The sequence below is a fragment of the Salvelinus alpinus genome, chromosome 33 (genome assembly GCF_045679555.1).
Source record: "Salvelinus alpinus chromosome 33, SLU_Salpinus.1, whole genome shotgun sequence".
Classification (NCBI taxonomy): Eukaryota; Metazoa; Chordata; class Actinopteri; order Salmoniformes; family Salmonidae; genus Salvelinus; species Salvelinus alpinus.
Window position 1 is genome coordinate 25,965,556 of NC_092118.1, and position 16,501 is coordinate 25,982,056.

The 16,501-nt window shown below is 43.3% G+C and overlaps 1 protein-coding gene across 1 annotated transcript in view; it reads left to right on the forward strand.

Annotated features, from left to right (window-relative positions):
• Positions 1–7,365: 7,365 nt before the first annotated feature.
• Positions 7,366–16,501, forward strand: part of LOC139563047 (protein naked cuticle homolog 1-like) — a 37,486-nt gene continuing 28,350 nt past the window's right edge. Inside the window, exons 1-3 of the mRNA XM_071381304.1 lie at positions 7,366–7,647; positions 7,775–7,807; positions 8,086–8,225. Of these exons, the coding sequence (XP_071237405.1) occupies positions 7,623–7,647; positions 7,775–7,807; positions 8,086–8,225 (198 nt within the window). The 5' untranslated portion in view covers positions 7,366–7,622. The remainder of the gene's footprint in view (positions 7,648–7,774; positions 7,808–8,085; positions 8,226–16,501) is intronic.

A 16,501-nucleotide genomic window follows, 5' to 3' on the forward strand; every position in this document is an offset into this window, starting at 1 on the left:
CTATAGAAAATGTCCGATGGCGCCAGTGGTGTGTATTCATAGATGCCAAAGGAAGCCAGGCTCCCTCAAAAAAATGACCAAGAAAAATTCAAATAAACATATAAAATAATGTATATTTCATCTCTTTGTGTTTACATAATTTTCCTTGTATCTCACCAGAGAAAGCATCAGAGAGCGCGAAACAGTGGCCCTCTGTCTCTGTAGGCAATCTATCTGAAGCGGTCTGGTCATAAAGAGTATGATATTGTTGCCACCTGTAGCATTGAATGCAAGGTAAGCCAGTAAGCTTTTGGTCTCCCTTAATAAAAAAAAGTATAAAATAATAACCAATCAGCGTTGAGCTAAACTGAGCAAGCTCAACTGTGAATGCACCAAAGAAAAAGTGTCAAGGGAAGCCAGTTTGCAATTGGCTTCACTCCTAACACAGAGAAATACGTCATCGACAGAAACGACTTCAATTGTTGCATATCGTTGTGTTGTTGTCCTACAATTGGCGCTTTCCTAAATTAGCCATGGATGGAGATAGGGGTTTGGACTTGTGGTTTTACTTAATTCTCCGTACTGGCCAATGATTATAACGGCGATTCTGATCCAACCATAAAATACATTGTGCCCCTTGACTGAGAGGATGGAAGTTCAATATGTAGCTAGTATCACGACACAAGGCGAGACCCAAATGCAGACACAGGAGGCAGATGGTTTGAGCTCTGGTATTTATTATAATCCAAGGGATAGACAAAAGGCAAGCGTTCATAGCCAGGTCAGAGTCCAAAACGGTACAGGGCGGCAGGCAGGCTCAAGGTCAGGGGCAGGCAGAGTGGTCAGGCAGCCGGGCTTAGAGTCAGGACAGGCAAGGGTCAAAACCAGGAGGACGAGAAAAAGAGAGACTGGGGAAAACCAGGAGCTGAGAGAAAACCGCTGGTTGACTTGGCAAACAAGACGAACTGGCACAGACAGACAGAAAACACAGGTATAAATACCCAGGGGATAAGTGGGGAAGATGGGCGACACCTGGAGACAAGCACAAAGACAGGTATAACAGATCAGGGTCTGACAGCTAGATGTAGAAGGCTGATGTTAACTTGCTAATGTTGCTCACAGCTATGAAATTAAGTTAAGCTAGCGAGCAAGCATTTTAGCCAGGTAGCCTAGGACAACAAAAAATAAAAGTGTGTACTGTATGACAGAGTCCATTTCATCAACATGAAGGATTCTCTACAAGTAGGCAGGAATGCAAACATACACACAAATCAGAACCATGGACAGCCACATCATATTTAGCTTAAGTTGATTGGACTAAATTGTTTTTGGTATCTTTTAGTTGTCGCTGTATTAGACTAAGCATAGGTGATTTTATGATGCTGAAATGTTGAAGTTGAAATGGTGCTGGAATAGTGGAGGCAGCTCCTGTTTGCAGTAACTCTCAATGGCTGTAAATCAATAGTTGTTTATTAGTCCGAAAATGTCGGAAACATTAACTTGCATGACCATGCTGTAGGTCATCTAACTGTTTGTTACATGCAATATGCTTTGTGGACTTCACTGGACAGAGGTTGCTCTCCGGTTTAGTGATAAAACTAAGGTGTGGTTGATGTTATTCTGCCACTGTGTCTTATTAATGTCTCAGCCTTAGGCATATATCACGGTCACAAGGCATATGAACTAACAGGTTATAGAGCAAACACAATTATCACAACACATATGTTGTAATATGACTTTGTTTCTGGCTTGGCTTCCCCAGGGATTTTACCCATGCACTGCTACTGGATGGCACATGAAGCGGAAGTATTTTAATTTGAAGTCCGCCATGTTGCTGAATGGCACCCAAAAAATCGATAAGGATCATGGTGAAAGTGACCGTAACTAGCAAAGGATCATAGTTGATGTAGTCGTTTCAATCCTGCCTGAGAGTGTCAACCACGGACATTAAACCCATCATCTTATTACTGCTTGTCATGAAATGAAGACGACCAAATTAAATTAGCTAAATCGATCAGGTATGCCCATAACCTGCATAATCATGCAATAACCTAATGCTAGCCTACTGTTAAACCTTAGAAGGTTCATTTGAAAGCTCAGCATTACCTAGAACCTAGCCAGGTCAACATTGGAGAATAAAATGGACAGCAAATATTAACTATGATAATCAAAATGACGACTGATTTACCGGAAAAAATTAAGATTAGACTCTTTCGAGTGGCGATCAGTACAATTAAATACAGAACATGTTGGCATGGTGACTGTCTTTGTAAACTCAAATTGCAGTAAAGTTAAGTGCGTGTGAGTACCCTTTCTAGTCTATCATATGACCATGATCCTTCCACCGGAAAATAAAAAGGTAATGGGCTACCATCGCATCACAACTCAGTTAGGCTATATTGGATTACCCCATGAGACTATATATAAATTATACATTTATTTTAGCTCAATTCTGTATTTTTATATGATTGTAGACTATCATTTGTGCAACTGCATCATTTTGTCATCATAAAAAATAACCTTAGACATATGATGTAGTTTGGAATTCAAAATGTACTAAATTATAATTGCATATTACATTGATATTTTAAACATAGTCTGAGCCAATCCTCCATGTCCATCCTCTGTCAGCCCTATAGCCATTGATCAGCCCCTCCATCTCCACTTGACAGGCTCGTTAACTCCGCGCTCTCATCTGGATACTGTAGCACACCACACACACCCTTAGGTCTGCAAAGAGCATGCAAGAGAGTGTGAGCCTGTCACGCCCTGACCTTAGTTATCTTTGTTTTCTTTATTATTTTGGTTAGGTCAGGGTGTGACGAGGGTGGTATGTGTGTTTTTGTCTTGTCTAGGGTTTTTTGTATATCTATGGGGTTTTGGTATTGTCTAGGTAATGTAGGTCTATGGTGGCCTGAATTGGTTCCCAATCAGAGACAGCTGTTTATCTTTGTCTCTGATTGGGGATCCTATTTAGGTTGCCATTTTCCATTTTTGGTTTTGTGGGTTATTGTCTATATGTAGTTGCATGTCAGCACTTGTTAATATATAGCTTCACGTTCGTTTTGTTATTTTGTTAGTTTGTTTAGTGTTTATTTCGTTAATTAAAAAAGTATGTATTCATATCACGCTGCACCTTGGTCTTCTCACTACGACGAACGTGACAGAGCCTCCTCGTAGCCTGCCGGTCTGTGATTGGTTTGTGCCAGAAACTATTTAATTAAATATCTTGATTTGTAGCAAACTTAATAATTCACAGTGAGGACCGAACTTAATCATAATAAACACATTTTAAAGCCCCATACGGGCGTCATTTTTTTTTTTTTGCCCGATCTGGCAATCGTAATTTACATACAGTAGGCTTTCTAGGGCAGACCAGGGCTTTTGGCACCGCTAGGTTGCTACCAGCAGAGCTCATGACTTCACGCTCCAGACCGGACACTGGGGGCCTGGTTACAGTACACTGAGTCCATAATTTTTTTGGTAGATTAATTCAGCACTGGATGACTATAGGCGGCGTTCTGCATATGGAATGGCATACACACGACAGGCCAGAGCTCCCTTCCCAAAGACCCCTCGCCTGACACATCACACGCTGAGCTCACCACAATCAGCTGAGTCACCACCACTCCAGAAACCAACACTGTACTTCAATCACGATTGTCTTCTGCCCTTTACAACATCCCCCCTCCTTTTGTCCTGCTACAAAATGGCAACAGTCACATGTTTGTCCTCTAAGCGCCCAGCAGCTGCTCAGCTAGAAGCTAGGCCCTCTCTCTATGTGCTCCCTCCACACCCCCTCCTCACTGAAGCGGCATCCAGTGTGCACCCCAGGCAGCCTCCCTAACATTGTTACAAGGACATAAACACAGACAAGGCATTATTTCCCCCTGAATCCAGGGAGCTGAATATCCCCTATTATTTCTGTTGCCAGGGAGAGGACTGGGTGGAATCAACTGGGCTTGGCCACCAAGGTGGTCGGTAAATAGGTTGACAGCCAGGCAGGTGTCCATCTTAAGACCTCAGTCTACACTCTTCTTCCGCTGTGTACTTATACCTCAAAGAGCACCTTCCTTTCACCTCTATGTGACTGTTGTTATCTTGTTTACTCTCTGAAGTCCAAGCCAGACAGAGATTACTGCACTGCTCTGTACATTACATATCAAGTATGTTATTAGAGACACATGAATAAGAAGATGACCCCTTTGAAATATATTTTTGGTCCATTCCATAGCGGGATGATGGGTAATGGAGCTGAAAGTAGCCCAGTGCACAACAGCAGAATAAATGGGTGTGGGTGGTTGGAGTTTGATTCAGATCCATCCGTGCAATGGAATTCTGGCTTGAAACCCACTCCACCTCCTCTCCCAGGCATCAAAGCGCCAGGCTCGGAAATCGGGACACCAAGCCATCTCTCCGTTGGCCTCTTCAAAGAACAGGAAGTGTGTCAGAGGGGCAGGCCTTGGTTCCCAGCGAACGCAAGCGAGCCGAGCGGCTATAATAACAAGCTCATCTGCGTGTCTTTGGCAGAGGAGTTCAAAGAGAGAGGCCTGATTCCTCTGGTACAACGTGATGATAGACTCAGGATGCGGAAAACCGCTGTTTAGTGGAAATGCACTTGGATGGGGTCTGTGGTGGCTGGTGTCAGGGACAAGCTTGCTGCTTCCACTGTATGTACATTTGAATCCTCCAAGAAGCGAAAATCCCCCAGAAAAGTGGGAGGAGATTAGATTATTGAGCATGATCTCCCCTTCAAAAAACATCCCACTTGCTTTAACTTAAATGAAACCACAGTAAAGTTTCTCTCAGTGCACTACTTTAGCAGACTTCCTGTGCAGGTAGCTGGTATAGTGCTCAGAGTACCATACCGACACCACACCACACACTCTGAGACCAGACCTCCCACATGGACCTGCTCCCACGAATGTTTTCAGGCTCGACTGCATCTGAATACAGATAGAGGGGGAGGGTGAGAGACAAAGAGAGAGAGAGAGACAGAGAGAGAGAGAGAGAGAGAGAGAGAGAGAGAGAGAGAGAGAGAGAGAGAGAGAGAGAGAGAGAGAGAGAGAGAGAGAGAGAGACCACAAGTTTCCAGTGAAGGAGAGACAGAAGGCCCCCTTCCTCTAACATGTACTCCACAGTGTCATAACTCACTCTACCAACTCTTATCCAGACAGATCTACAGACTCCGGTCTGGCTGATTCAGAAACTACACTCTTTGGTCTTGCTGAACCATGTCTGAGAGGCAGGCAGGCAGGCAGTCGACCTGAGTGGTTTTGCGGCTACTGCCAGCAGTTATGATTTCGGTGGAGGCCCCGGTGCCAGTGATTTTATCCGCTGCTGCAGGGCCCAGGGCCTGTCAGAGGCAGACGCTGCTAATGGAGCATGGCCTGGAGCCATTGCGGCGGGAGGTAGCCTGGTGGTTAGAGCGTTGGGCCAGTAACCGAAAGGTGGCTGGATCAAATCCCCAAGTTAAAAAAAAATCTGTCATTCTGCCTCTGAACAAGGCAGTTAACCCACTGTTCCCTGGTAGGCTGTCATTGTAAATAAGAATTTGTTCTTAACTGACTTGCCTAGTTAAATAAAAGGTAAATAAATGTAAAAATTCAGGGTAGGACCAGCAGAGTGCAAGCCAGGCCTGGAGTCTTGAGCCCCAGGGAAGGACTAGCAGAGAGCAGGCCGTGAAGCTGCACACCCAGGCACAGAGTGCGAATTATACTGTGACATTTGGGGGTCTCTTTCTTTTTCATGGGACTTCCTATTTGTGCAGTGCACTAAAAATGTAATGGGCCTAATAGTAAAGACATGTATTTTAACAGTAAACATGTATTATCTTTTAATATGGCATGAACAAAAAACAGTCGTGAGGTTTTTATCTGATTGTCAAACAAATTACTTCAAAAAGTAGGCTACCTGTGCACTCCAAAATAATTCCAGCTTTCAAACAGTGCACTGTGCACCAGCCATTGGGTGAATGGAAAGCGACATATGTTCCAAAACACCATAACGTGTAGCATGATGACCTTCAGTGATTGTCATCAGATCTACACTCTTGTAGCCTAAATTAATTGATGTGTCTTGCTGACAAGTGGATATTTTTGTTTAAAAAAAAGTTGGACTCGTGAAAAGGGGCTGATATACGGGACTCAAATACAGCTGTGTCTGTCCCGAGCTCATCTGCATGGAAACTGTCAGGGCCCAGTTGAAACAATGTTGTAAGTTTGCTGGACCCAGTTGATACTGTTGCAAGTTTGCTTGTGAAAGCTTGAGACAGACAGACAGGGGGAGTAGAAAGATGAATGTGATTTGAAAGAACCTGAAACAACTGTCACTTGTTTAAACCATAACAGAGGTGTGGGGTGTTGGTTTCATTTGGAATAAGCTTTTAATTTCATATTTACCACTGTATCAGTACAAAATAGCATTTTAAACAAATAGGAGAATGGTTAAATTAGAGACCCCCAAAGTTTGACTTTTGTTGCATTTAGGGGAGCTCATGTCTCATTCGGGGGTCTGAGCCCCCTTGTAATTCGCACACTGTCCAGGCATGTGGGTTGGGGGTGCAGGTGGCTGCCTGGCTTGGTAGATCTAAACTGCTGCAGGAGGCTGATCAGGCCTGTAAAACTTAAACATAGCCTTGACCGTTATAGAGGCCCGGGATAATTTAGGGGCCATTACACTTGGGCCACGTGGGAGCCATCCTGTGAAATTGTGCACTTTTTTTGTTAAAGCAATAATTGCCTTTTTTGTAAGACCTTGAACAAATCTCAAAGTTGTATGGGGCTTCATGAGATTTGAAATGTAGCTAGTATTGTATACATACAAAAATGTGATGTGTCTCTAAACTGTGCTGTCAACAGGCTCATACAGTACGTTGTAAAACGTCTGAAGGGCATTTATGGTTTATCAAATGTATGCCTCAAATTAGTTTGTCTTCTGTTTATTTTAGTTTTAAAACTGGGATCATAAAGTGTTCTATAAGTGCCATAAATATTAGAAATTGTATTCTATAAATATAATTTTTTGTTTATTCAGGACTCTCTCCCACAGTGTGAACTATGAAAAAAAAAATAAACAAGTTATTATAGGAAGCAATTAACCCAACGTTTGTATGATTCATAAAATATTATGTTTGCATGTCTATTAATCAAAGACATGTTTTTATTCATTATTTTTTTATCGTCCTGCGAAATATCCTTTTAAGCGCTATTGCGCTGCTCTTCGACCACTGCGCCTACTTGGCTGGCTGGGAATGGTGGTAGTGGTGACGGGGGGCTGCTGCATTGCTGCTCTTTTTATATTTGGAAACTCCGAAAGAATCTCGGCTGGCTCTCATGTGCCGCCTTCGTCCAATAAAACAGAAGAGGGCCTGCCTGCAAGTCGTCTAATCTTGAGCGAAGTGTCAATCATGTTCATTCAGCGGTTGAAGTGCGGGTTTTGGTAACCGCCTCCTTTACGCTTGGAAGGGAGACGAAGGGGGGAGCTTTCTTCGGATCAAAGACTAGTGTGGCGCTGTTGCCGTAGGATGTACTGAGTGCAGCCTGCTGCTTTCTTTACGGACGCTTCTTATATCGTCTGGATATCGCTGATTTCTGGATTATAAATACATTTGATGGTTTTCAATCCCAACTCAATGCTGAGAAATGGGTAAACTTCACTCGAAACATGGTAAGATATGATGTTTTACCGAAACATGTCACCCCTAATCGTTGAATTGAATGCTCACTTGCGGTAATACTTTCGAGTAATGCCTATCTTTATGTTCTCTGTTTCTCTCGACAATTGTCCCGAAAAGCTGCGATTTGTAAACCGAGGGAAAGTCCGGAGGGTGAGTAGCCCACAGGCCTACACTTAAGACAGGCTATATATTTGTTGTCTATTTTATTATATTTGTTGAAAATATACATTGTTAAAAGTATTTCCAGTCTATCATCCCATTTATCCATGCACCAATAATGACCGACTCGTTGACAACATCAGACGAAGTCTGCAGTCATTCAAGAAAAGTTAGAAAAAAAACACAATGCTGAAGAAAGATGTTACATTGTAACCTAACCGTAACATGTTGTTTACATTGTAATAATGCACATTTTATGTTGATTTCAGGCGACAGTTTTGTAGTTAATGCCTGTTTGGCAAGGAAAGGAATTGACGATTGGCTCGTGAAACAGAAATACTATTGCACGGGCTCGCGGCTTGAGCAACAGGACTGTCACCACACGAATAAGTGCGGCTTGTCTACTCAGGTAAGTTAAATAAATGTTTCAATAAATTATTATGATTTCAAAAACAAGATTGTTAATCTGTTTGATGTTCATACAATGAAGCCTGTACGGTCCTAACTTTCTTAGCTTCCCATTCGAGGTTTAGCCAAGGCTACAATTAATTTTTACTGGGATAAATTGTAGTCTAAAGTTTAACTGAATTTATCGGTTGTTTCGAATTAAGTAGTTTAAAAATATATATATACAAAAGTAGATTCTCAGTAACCTTATTGCAGTACACCAATGGAATGAGAATACCTGATAAATAGGCTACAAATCTTCAGATGTTGCCCGCTTAATTCTTCTTCAAACACTTACTTCTAAAGCAAAAAGTCAGCTTCTGACGTAGACTTATTCAATAACATTCTCAAGCAATTTTGGTTATTTATATGTATTCTGTGCATTATGCAGAAGTTGAAAAGAAAACCAGAAATGTTGTAAAAAGAAAGTAGCAGTGTGTTTAGTTATAGGCTAGTTGAGGGAAAGTTATAGGCCAGACTAATAATCTCAATTAAAACATGGTAAATGATTGATAATATAAAGCTGACATCACACGGATAGTCTGCATATGTCTTTTTTTGTTTGTTTAGATAATCATTATTTGCTTTGTTGGCTAGACAACATAGATAGACATTCTTGACTCTCATCCAGACACATGGAAATGATTGAATACAGTGGCACATTAGAAGTCTCATGCAGGTGTGGCAAGATAAAAGCTGCTATTTAAAATTCAGTGTGCACGAACTTCATCCTCTTCTTTACCTGTGACATTCTTATCAGTGTGTTAATTTCATTCCCATTGTAAACAGTTAAGGATGTTTTGTGATTCTGGAGAATGAAAGTGTGACATGTTAACACCATGACATGGCTGTTGACAGTACACACTTGGCCCCATATACATGACAGACCAAATATTTAAGAGGGAAAACGTTGTAGGCTTGTGTTTGAACCTCTCTATTAACAAATATCTTTCCCACAGCACTTTTCAGTCTTTCAGCCATGTTTGTTTCAACATACTGTACAAAACGGCATATGTTAATACAACTTTTTACAAAAGGAGCCCTGACTTGCTACACAATGCTTGCTTTGGTAACTGTCTAATCATCAGACACTTTTGGTGCATGGGAACAAATGTGTCACACCACCAAGAACAGATGCTGCTAAAGTTTATACTCTAGGTAATAGATCACGGCTGAGTTGAAAGCATTGCAGTCTGACAGACTGGTGACAGGGCTGCATTGTAAGGCTGGGGTAGAGGTGGTGGAGGTCATGTCTGTTTCAGATTTGTCATCCCGGTAAACACACAGTGGTTGCATCCCAAATGGCACCTGATTCCCTATATAGTGCACTACTTTGGAAAAGCTTCAGAGGAGCCGGGTGTAAGCCTCTTTGGTTAGGGATGCTCACTTCTCAAAGGCAGCATTTTTGAGGATTGAGAGCTCATCAAAAAATCCACCAGGACTTTTCCACTTCTCAGCTACTGAGATCACTCAGCCCACTGGAACAGAGGGAAGCTAATACGCTCTGTCCAGCAATGTGGCCATCATGTTGTGACCAGACATACCACCATTCGGATGTTTACATGCTACATTTCATGCTGCAGTTGCGTTCAATGAGAATCATGCATTCACTGTCACACTATTTCATGGACATTGCATTTCTAGTGAGCTGCTCATGCTTGTGTGCATGAAAAGCCTTGTGTTAACTGAACAAGAGGTGTTTGCCGTTGTTTCTCTGGTTGGATTATCCCAAGCATTTATCACCCCAGCACTTTGAAACTTTGGCAATGCACACAAAGCAATGTATCTAAACGGAATCTTTTATGTAATAGCATATGCCTCGTTTTGCTTTGCTTCTTCTGATTTATCATGTCATTATCATAAGGAAGTGACCAATGGCAGCGCGTACTTGACCAGTCTGGTTCATTTCATTTAAATGTCTCTGGTATGAGGAAGACACAGGGATATGCTGGTGAGGAGCCAAGTCAAGGACTCCTTCAGGGAGTGACAATCGGCCTCGTGCACGCTGGCAAAATATCTTGATCAAAGTCCAACCTGTCTAAAGTACACAGTTGTTTTCTCTATCCCTGCCGTGAGGTGTTTTTAATAGCAGCACATTGGTCAGCGGGCTGTGAAGGTGTGAGGCTCTGTTAGCCCAGGGAGGTTGACGGTAAAAGCAGCGGGCTGTGAAGGTGTGAGGCTCTGTTAGCCCAGGGAGGTTGACGGGAAAAGCAGCGGGCTGTGAAGGTGTGAGGCTCTGTTAGCCCAGGGAGGTTGACGGGAAAAGCAGCGGGCTGAGATTTTTATGACTTATGCCCAGTTTGTATTGACATGTGAGTGATCAAGTGTAGCACTGAGTGCCGTGATGGGGTCAGCCTCAGGTCTGCTTGTTGCATGCACATGGTGTCAAAGCCACTAAGCCTGACATGCTGTCAGGCCTCTAATAAACATCTTCATATTGTAATCAGACCCTCCTTCTGACATCATCATCGGGGTAGGAAGGGGTTCGGTGTTCTGTTCCGTGTAGTGTAGCAGCCCTCTGAGCACGGTTAGGGTATCCATGGGCCCTCTTCAGTTCAGCAGACTCACCAGAGGGCATTGTGGGATACATGTGAAAGGGTGGGATTGTTTTGTAGAGCATTTTTTTAATTTGCCAGATGGTGTGAAGTGATATTTGGCCAGGATGGAAAAGGAACCCCACTGAAAAAGTAGGATGGTTTTGAACAATTTGGGCTCGCAGGGCTTTCTGTTTTACAAATTATTTAATTCTATGTGCCTAATGGCTTTCACAGGGCTGCGGGAAAATTAATAGAATAGGACGAAAAGTGTTCCTGACATCAATATTTTTTGGGATGCTTTTCCCTTAGTTTTTTCCCTTCAACAAAGTGGTCTTTAGAACTTGAATATTTCATTGTAATGTTTTTAATATTTTGTTTGCTTGCTTTGACATGGCATTTCATGTGTTTATTTTAGGGACCATTTGGCATTTTAGATTTATTCTGTTTTTTAAAGATTTTAAAACACTTAAGTATGATAATGCTTGAAATTAGTCAATTTTTCTAAATTGTGAGATATTAACTAGCAAATGTCTTATAAATGATCTATAACTTAACATTATCATGAAGCGTTAGCATTACAGAACTTGACAGGATTGTTTGTGGAAGTTACTGCTTTCCATAAGTCGTAGTAAATACCCTAACCCCATAGTATTGTCCAATGAAAAAGGGCTAAAACCTTTGCCAGGTGAGAATGCAATGCAAACATTCCTCTTAGCCTTTAAAAGCGGCCCATGTTGTATTTGATACATATACTTTATAGGCCGTGTTCTTTTTGCCTCCCGGCTGAACTGGGGTCCAGGAGAATGTGGGTCAGATGGTGGCAGCAGCGGGGAGTCTAAGACTGGAATCCTTTTGATCTGAAACCTCCCAAACCAAACTATCATATTCTTGAAAGGAGAGAGGGGATTACTGCCATAGCCTACCTCCATTAAAATGAAATGCCCTTTTATGGAACATGTTTGTTTTGTAGAGCTGATTACGTTAGCAAGGTTATCATTGGTTGAGGTATATATGCATTGAGTTGTGTTATGTGGTAGGGAGAGGAGAGACTCCAGAGTCAAGAAAAGTTTTCTTGCATATAGATTTAGTGCATATAGATTATTTTAAACTCACTTGTTCTTATGTATTTTAAATCAAAATGTAAGTTAACAGAGTTATTTTATGTGAGACTGAGCAGTAAGGACAGCTGGTATTGTCATGTGAGGTCCACAACAGGTGAGCTGAGTACATTTTCTCTCCAGACTATGGCCCTTTAAAGATAGAATCCACATTAGGGGAGACAGCGCCATTGTTTTCCCCAGCTCCTTTGTTATTGTTTTTGTTTTGTTGACAAATGGAGGTGAGCAGCATCCAAATGAAATGAGCAGTTTGGGGGGGGGGAATAGTACCTAATCAAATCAAATCAAATTTTATTTGTCACATACACATGGTTAGCAGATGTTAATGCGAGTGTAGCGAAATGCTTGTGCTTCTAGTTCCGACAATGCAGTAATAACCAACGAGTAATCTAACCTAACAATTCCACAACTACTACACAAGTGTAAAGGGATAAAGAATATGTACATAAAGATATATGAATGAGTGATGGTACAGAACGGCATAGGCAAGATGCAGTAGATGGTATCGAGTACAGTATATACATATGAGATGAGTAATGTAGGGTATATAAACATAAAGTGGCATAGTTTAAAGTGGCTAGTGGTACATGTATTACATAAAGATGGCAAGATGCAGTAGATGATATAGAGTACAGTATATACATATACATATGAGATGAGTAATGTAGGGTATGTAAACATTATATTAAGTGGCATTGTTTACAGTGGCTAGTGATACATTTTTACATCAATTTCCATAAATTCCCATTATTAAAGTGAGCTGGAGTTGAGTCAGTATGTTGGCAGCAGCCACTAAATGTTAGTGGTGGCTGTTTAACAGTCTGATGGCCTTGAGATAGAAGCTGTTTTTCAGTCTCTCGGCCCCTGCTTTGATGCACTTGTACTGACCTCGCCTTCTGGATGATAGCGGCGTGAACAGGCAGTGGCTCGGGTGGTTGTTGTCCTTGATGATCTTTATGGCCTTCCTGTGACATCGGGTGGTGTAGGTGTCCTGGAGGGCAGGTAGTTTGCCCCCGGTGATGCGTTGTGCAGACCTCACTACCCTCTGGAGAGCCTTACGGTTGTGGGCGGAGCAGTTGCCGTACCAGGCGGTGATACAGCCCGACAGGATGCTCTCGATTGTGCATCTGTAGAAGTTTGTGAGTGCTTTTGGTGATAAGCCGAATTTCTTCAGCCTCCTGAGGTTGAAGAGGCGCTGCTGCGCCTTCTTCACAACGCTGTCTGTGTGGGTGGACCAATTCAGTTTGTCCGTGATGTGTACGCCGAGGAACTTAACTTACTACCCTCTCCACTACTGTCCCGTCAATGTGGATAGGGGGGGTGCTCCCTCTGCTGTTTCCTGAAGTCCACAATCATCTCCTTTGTTTTGTTGACGTTGAGTGTGAGGTTATTTTCCTGACACCACACTCCGAGGGCCCTCACCCTCCTCCCTGTAGGCCGTCTCGTCGTTGTTGGTAATCAAGCCTACCACTGTAGTGTCGTCCACAAACTTGATGATTGAGTTGGAGGCGTGCATGGCCACGCAGTCGTGGGTGAACAGGGAGTACAGGAGAGGGCTCAGAACGCACCCTTGTGGGGCCCCAGTGTTGAGGATCAGCGGCGTGGAGATGTTGTTACCTACCCTCACCACCTGGGGGCGGCCCGTCAGGAAGTCCAGTACCCAGTTGCACAGGGCGGGGTCGAGACCCAGGGTCTCGAGCTTGATGACGAGTTTGGAGGATACTATGGTGTTAAATGCTGAGCTGTAGTCGATGAACAGCATTCTCACATAGGTATTCCTCTTGTCCAGATGGGTTAGGGCAGTGTGGTTGCGATTGCGTCGTCTGTGGACCTATTGGGTCGGCAAGCAAATTGGAGTGGGTCTAGGGTGTCAGGTAGGGTGGAGGTGATATGGTCCTTGACTAGTCTCTCAAAGCACTTCATGATGACAGAAGTGAGTGCTACGGGGCAGTAGTCGTTTAGCTCAGTTACCTTAGCTTTCTTGGGAACAGGAACAATTGTGGCCCTCTTGAAGCATGTGGGAACAGCAGACTGGGATAAGGATTGATTGAATATGTCCGTAAACACACCAGCCAGCTGGTCTGCGCATGCTCTGAGGACGCGGCTGGGAATGCCGTCTGGGCCTGCAGCCTTGCGAGGGTTAACACGTTTAAATGTTTTACTCACCTCGGCTGCAGTAAAGGAGAGCCCGCAGGTTTTGGTAGCGGGCCGTGTCAGTGGCACTGTATTGTCCTCAAAGCGAGCAAAAAAGTTATTTAGTCTGTCTGGGAGCAAGACATCCTGGTCTGCGACAGGGCTAGTTTTCTTTTTGTAATCTGTGATTGACTGTAGACCCTGCCACATACCTCTTGTGTCTGAGCTGTTGAATTGTGACTCTACTTGTCTCTATACTGACACTTAGCTTGTTTGATTGCCTTGCGGAGGGAATAGCTACACTGTTTGTATTCGGTCATGTTTCCGGTCACCTTGCCCTGGTTAAAAAGCAGTGGTTCGCGCTTTCAGTTTCGCGCGAATGCTGCCATCAATCCACAGTTTCTGGTTTGGGAATGTTTTAATCGTTGCTGTGGGTATTATGTCGCCGATGCACTTTCTAATGAAATCGCTCACCGAATCAGCGTATTCGTCAATGTTGTTGTTGGACGCAATGCGGAACATATCCCAATCCACGTGATCGAAGCAGTCTTGAAGCGTGGAATCAGATTGGTCGGACCAGCGTTGAACAGACCTGAGCGCGGGAGCTTCTTGTTTCTGTTTGTAGGCTGGAAGCAACAAAAAGGAGTCATGGTCAGCTTTTCCGAAAGGAGTGCGGCGGAGGGCCTTATTTGCGTCGCGGAAGTTAGAATAACAATGATCCAGGGTTTTACCAGCCCTGGTAGCACAATCGATATGCTGATAGAATTTAGGGAGTTTTGTTTTCAGATTAGCCTTGTTAAAATCCACAGCTACAATGAATGCAGCCTCAGGGTGTGTGGTTTCCAGTTTACATAGAGTCAGATAAAGTTCGTTCAGGGCCATCGATGTGTCTGCTTGGGGGGGAATATATACGGCTGTGATTATAATCGAAGAGAATTCCCTTGGTAGATAATGCGGTCGACATTTGATTGTGAGGAATTCTAAGTCAGGTGAACAGAATGACTTGACTTCCTGTATGTTGTTGTGATCACACCACGTCTCGTTAATCATAAGGCATACCCCCCCCGCCCCTCTTCTTACCAGAAAGATGTTTGTTTCTCTTGGCGCGATGCGTGAAGAAACCAGCTGGCTGCACCGACTCCGTTAGCGTCTCTCGAGTGAGCCATGTTTCCGTGAAGCAAAGAACGTTACAGTCTCTCTGGAATGCTACCCTTGCTCGGATTTCATCAACCTTGTTGTCAAGAGACTGGAAATTGGCGAGTAGTATGCTAGGGAGTGGAGCGCGGTGTGCCCTTCTCCGGAGCCTGACCAGAAGACCGCTTCGTTTGCCCCTTTTACGGCGTCGTTGTTTAGGGTCGCCGGCTGGGATCCGATCCATTGTACTGGGTGGAAGGCAAAACACAGGATCCGCTTCGGGAGAGTCATATTCCTGGTCGTAATGATAGTGAGTTGACGTTGCTCTTATATTCAGTAGTTCCTCCCGACTGTATGTAATGAAACCTAAGATTACCTGGGGTACCAATGTAAGAAATAACACGTAAAAAAACAAAATACTGTATAGTTTCCTAGCGCGTGCAATAATGTCTGAGGGGAAAAAAACTGTTTTTTCTTTGCAGTAACTTTGTTGTGTTATCCCAAACAGATGTGTCAGTTTCACCACTAAGGATTCCAGCTTTAATTTAAGCACATTTTTTGTTTTTTACTATGCTGTTTTTATATCTCAAAGTTTTGTAATCTAGATTATTAATAAGAAGTAGAGAAGTCAACAGTTTATGATTTGGCAGTTCCAATGCCTGTCTGGTTTGTTGGGTCTTAACAAGTCTCTAAGCCCAGGTGTTGAAGGTCTACTGCCCTCCCCTGTCTTCTCCGGTCCTCTTCAGGCAGTGTTGTGAGTTGTACCCTAAGCCAGTGGTCTGTCTGAGGAATTTGCAATGTGCTGAAAGCAAATTTGAAAAGATTTAATTTGATGATTTGTTAAGGCATTTTCCCCCACACCCTTGCCAAGTAACTTTCCTCCTCCCTAAGCCCCCTCCCCCATCTCAGCTCTCTCCTCTCCAACTCTCCCATTTTCCCTCAGGCTCCATCTTTTTCTTGTGTTTACCCTGTGGCCTTGCCTGGTTGTTGCTGATGAAATTAGACTGCATTTGAAGTGGGCCAGGGATGTGGATATATAGAGGCCCCCTCTGTGAGGCCTAACCCTCTGTGTAGTAAAAGGAGGCCCCCAGTGATGCTACTGCTGGAGTCGCCAAACCCCTGCTCTGGGCTGACAATTCCAAAGCACATTTTTAAAAACCTTCCATCTAAGGTTTAGGTTCCAAACTCATACAAAACTGGGACCAAATATCTTAAGGTACATCTGACAACTAATAGAATTCCGAAATGAATCACAGAGTAGAATTTCTGCCCACATCCCCGTGTTTCTCACTGGGTGCCAGCGCTCTGATCTTTGA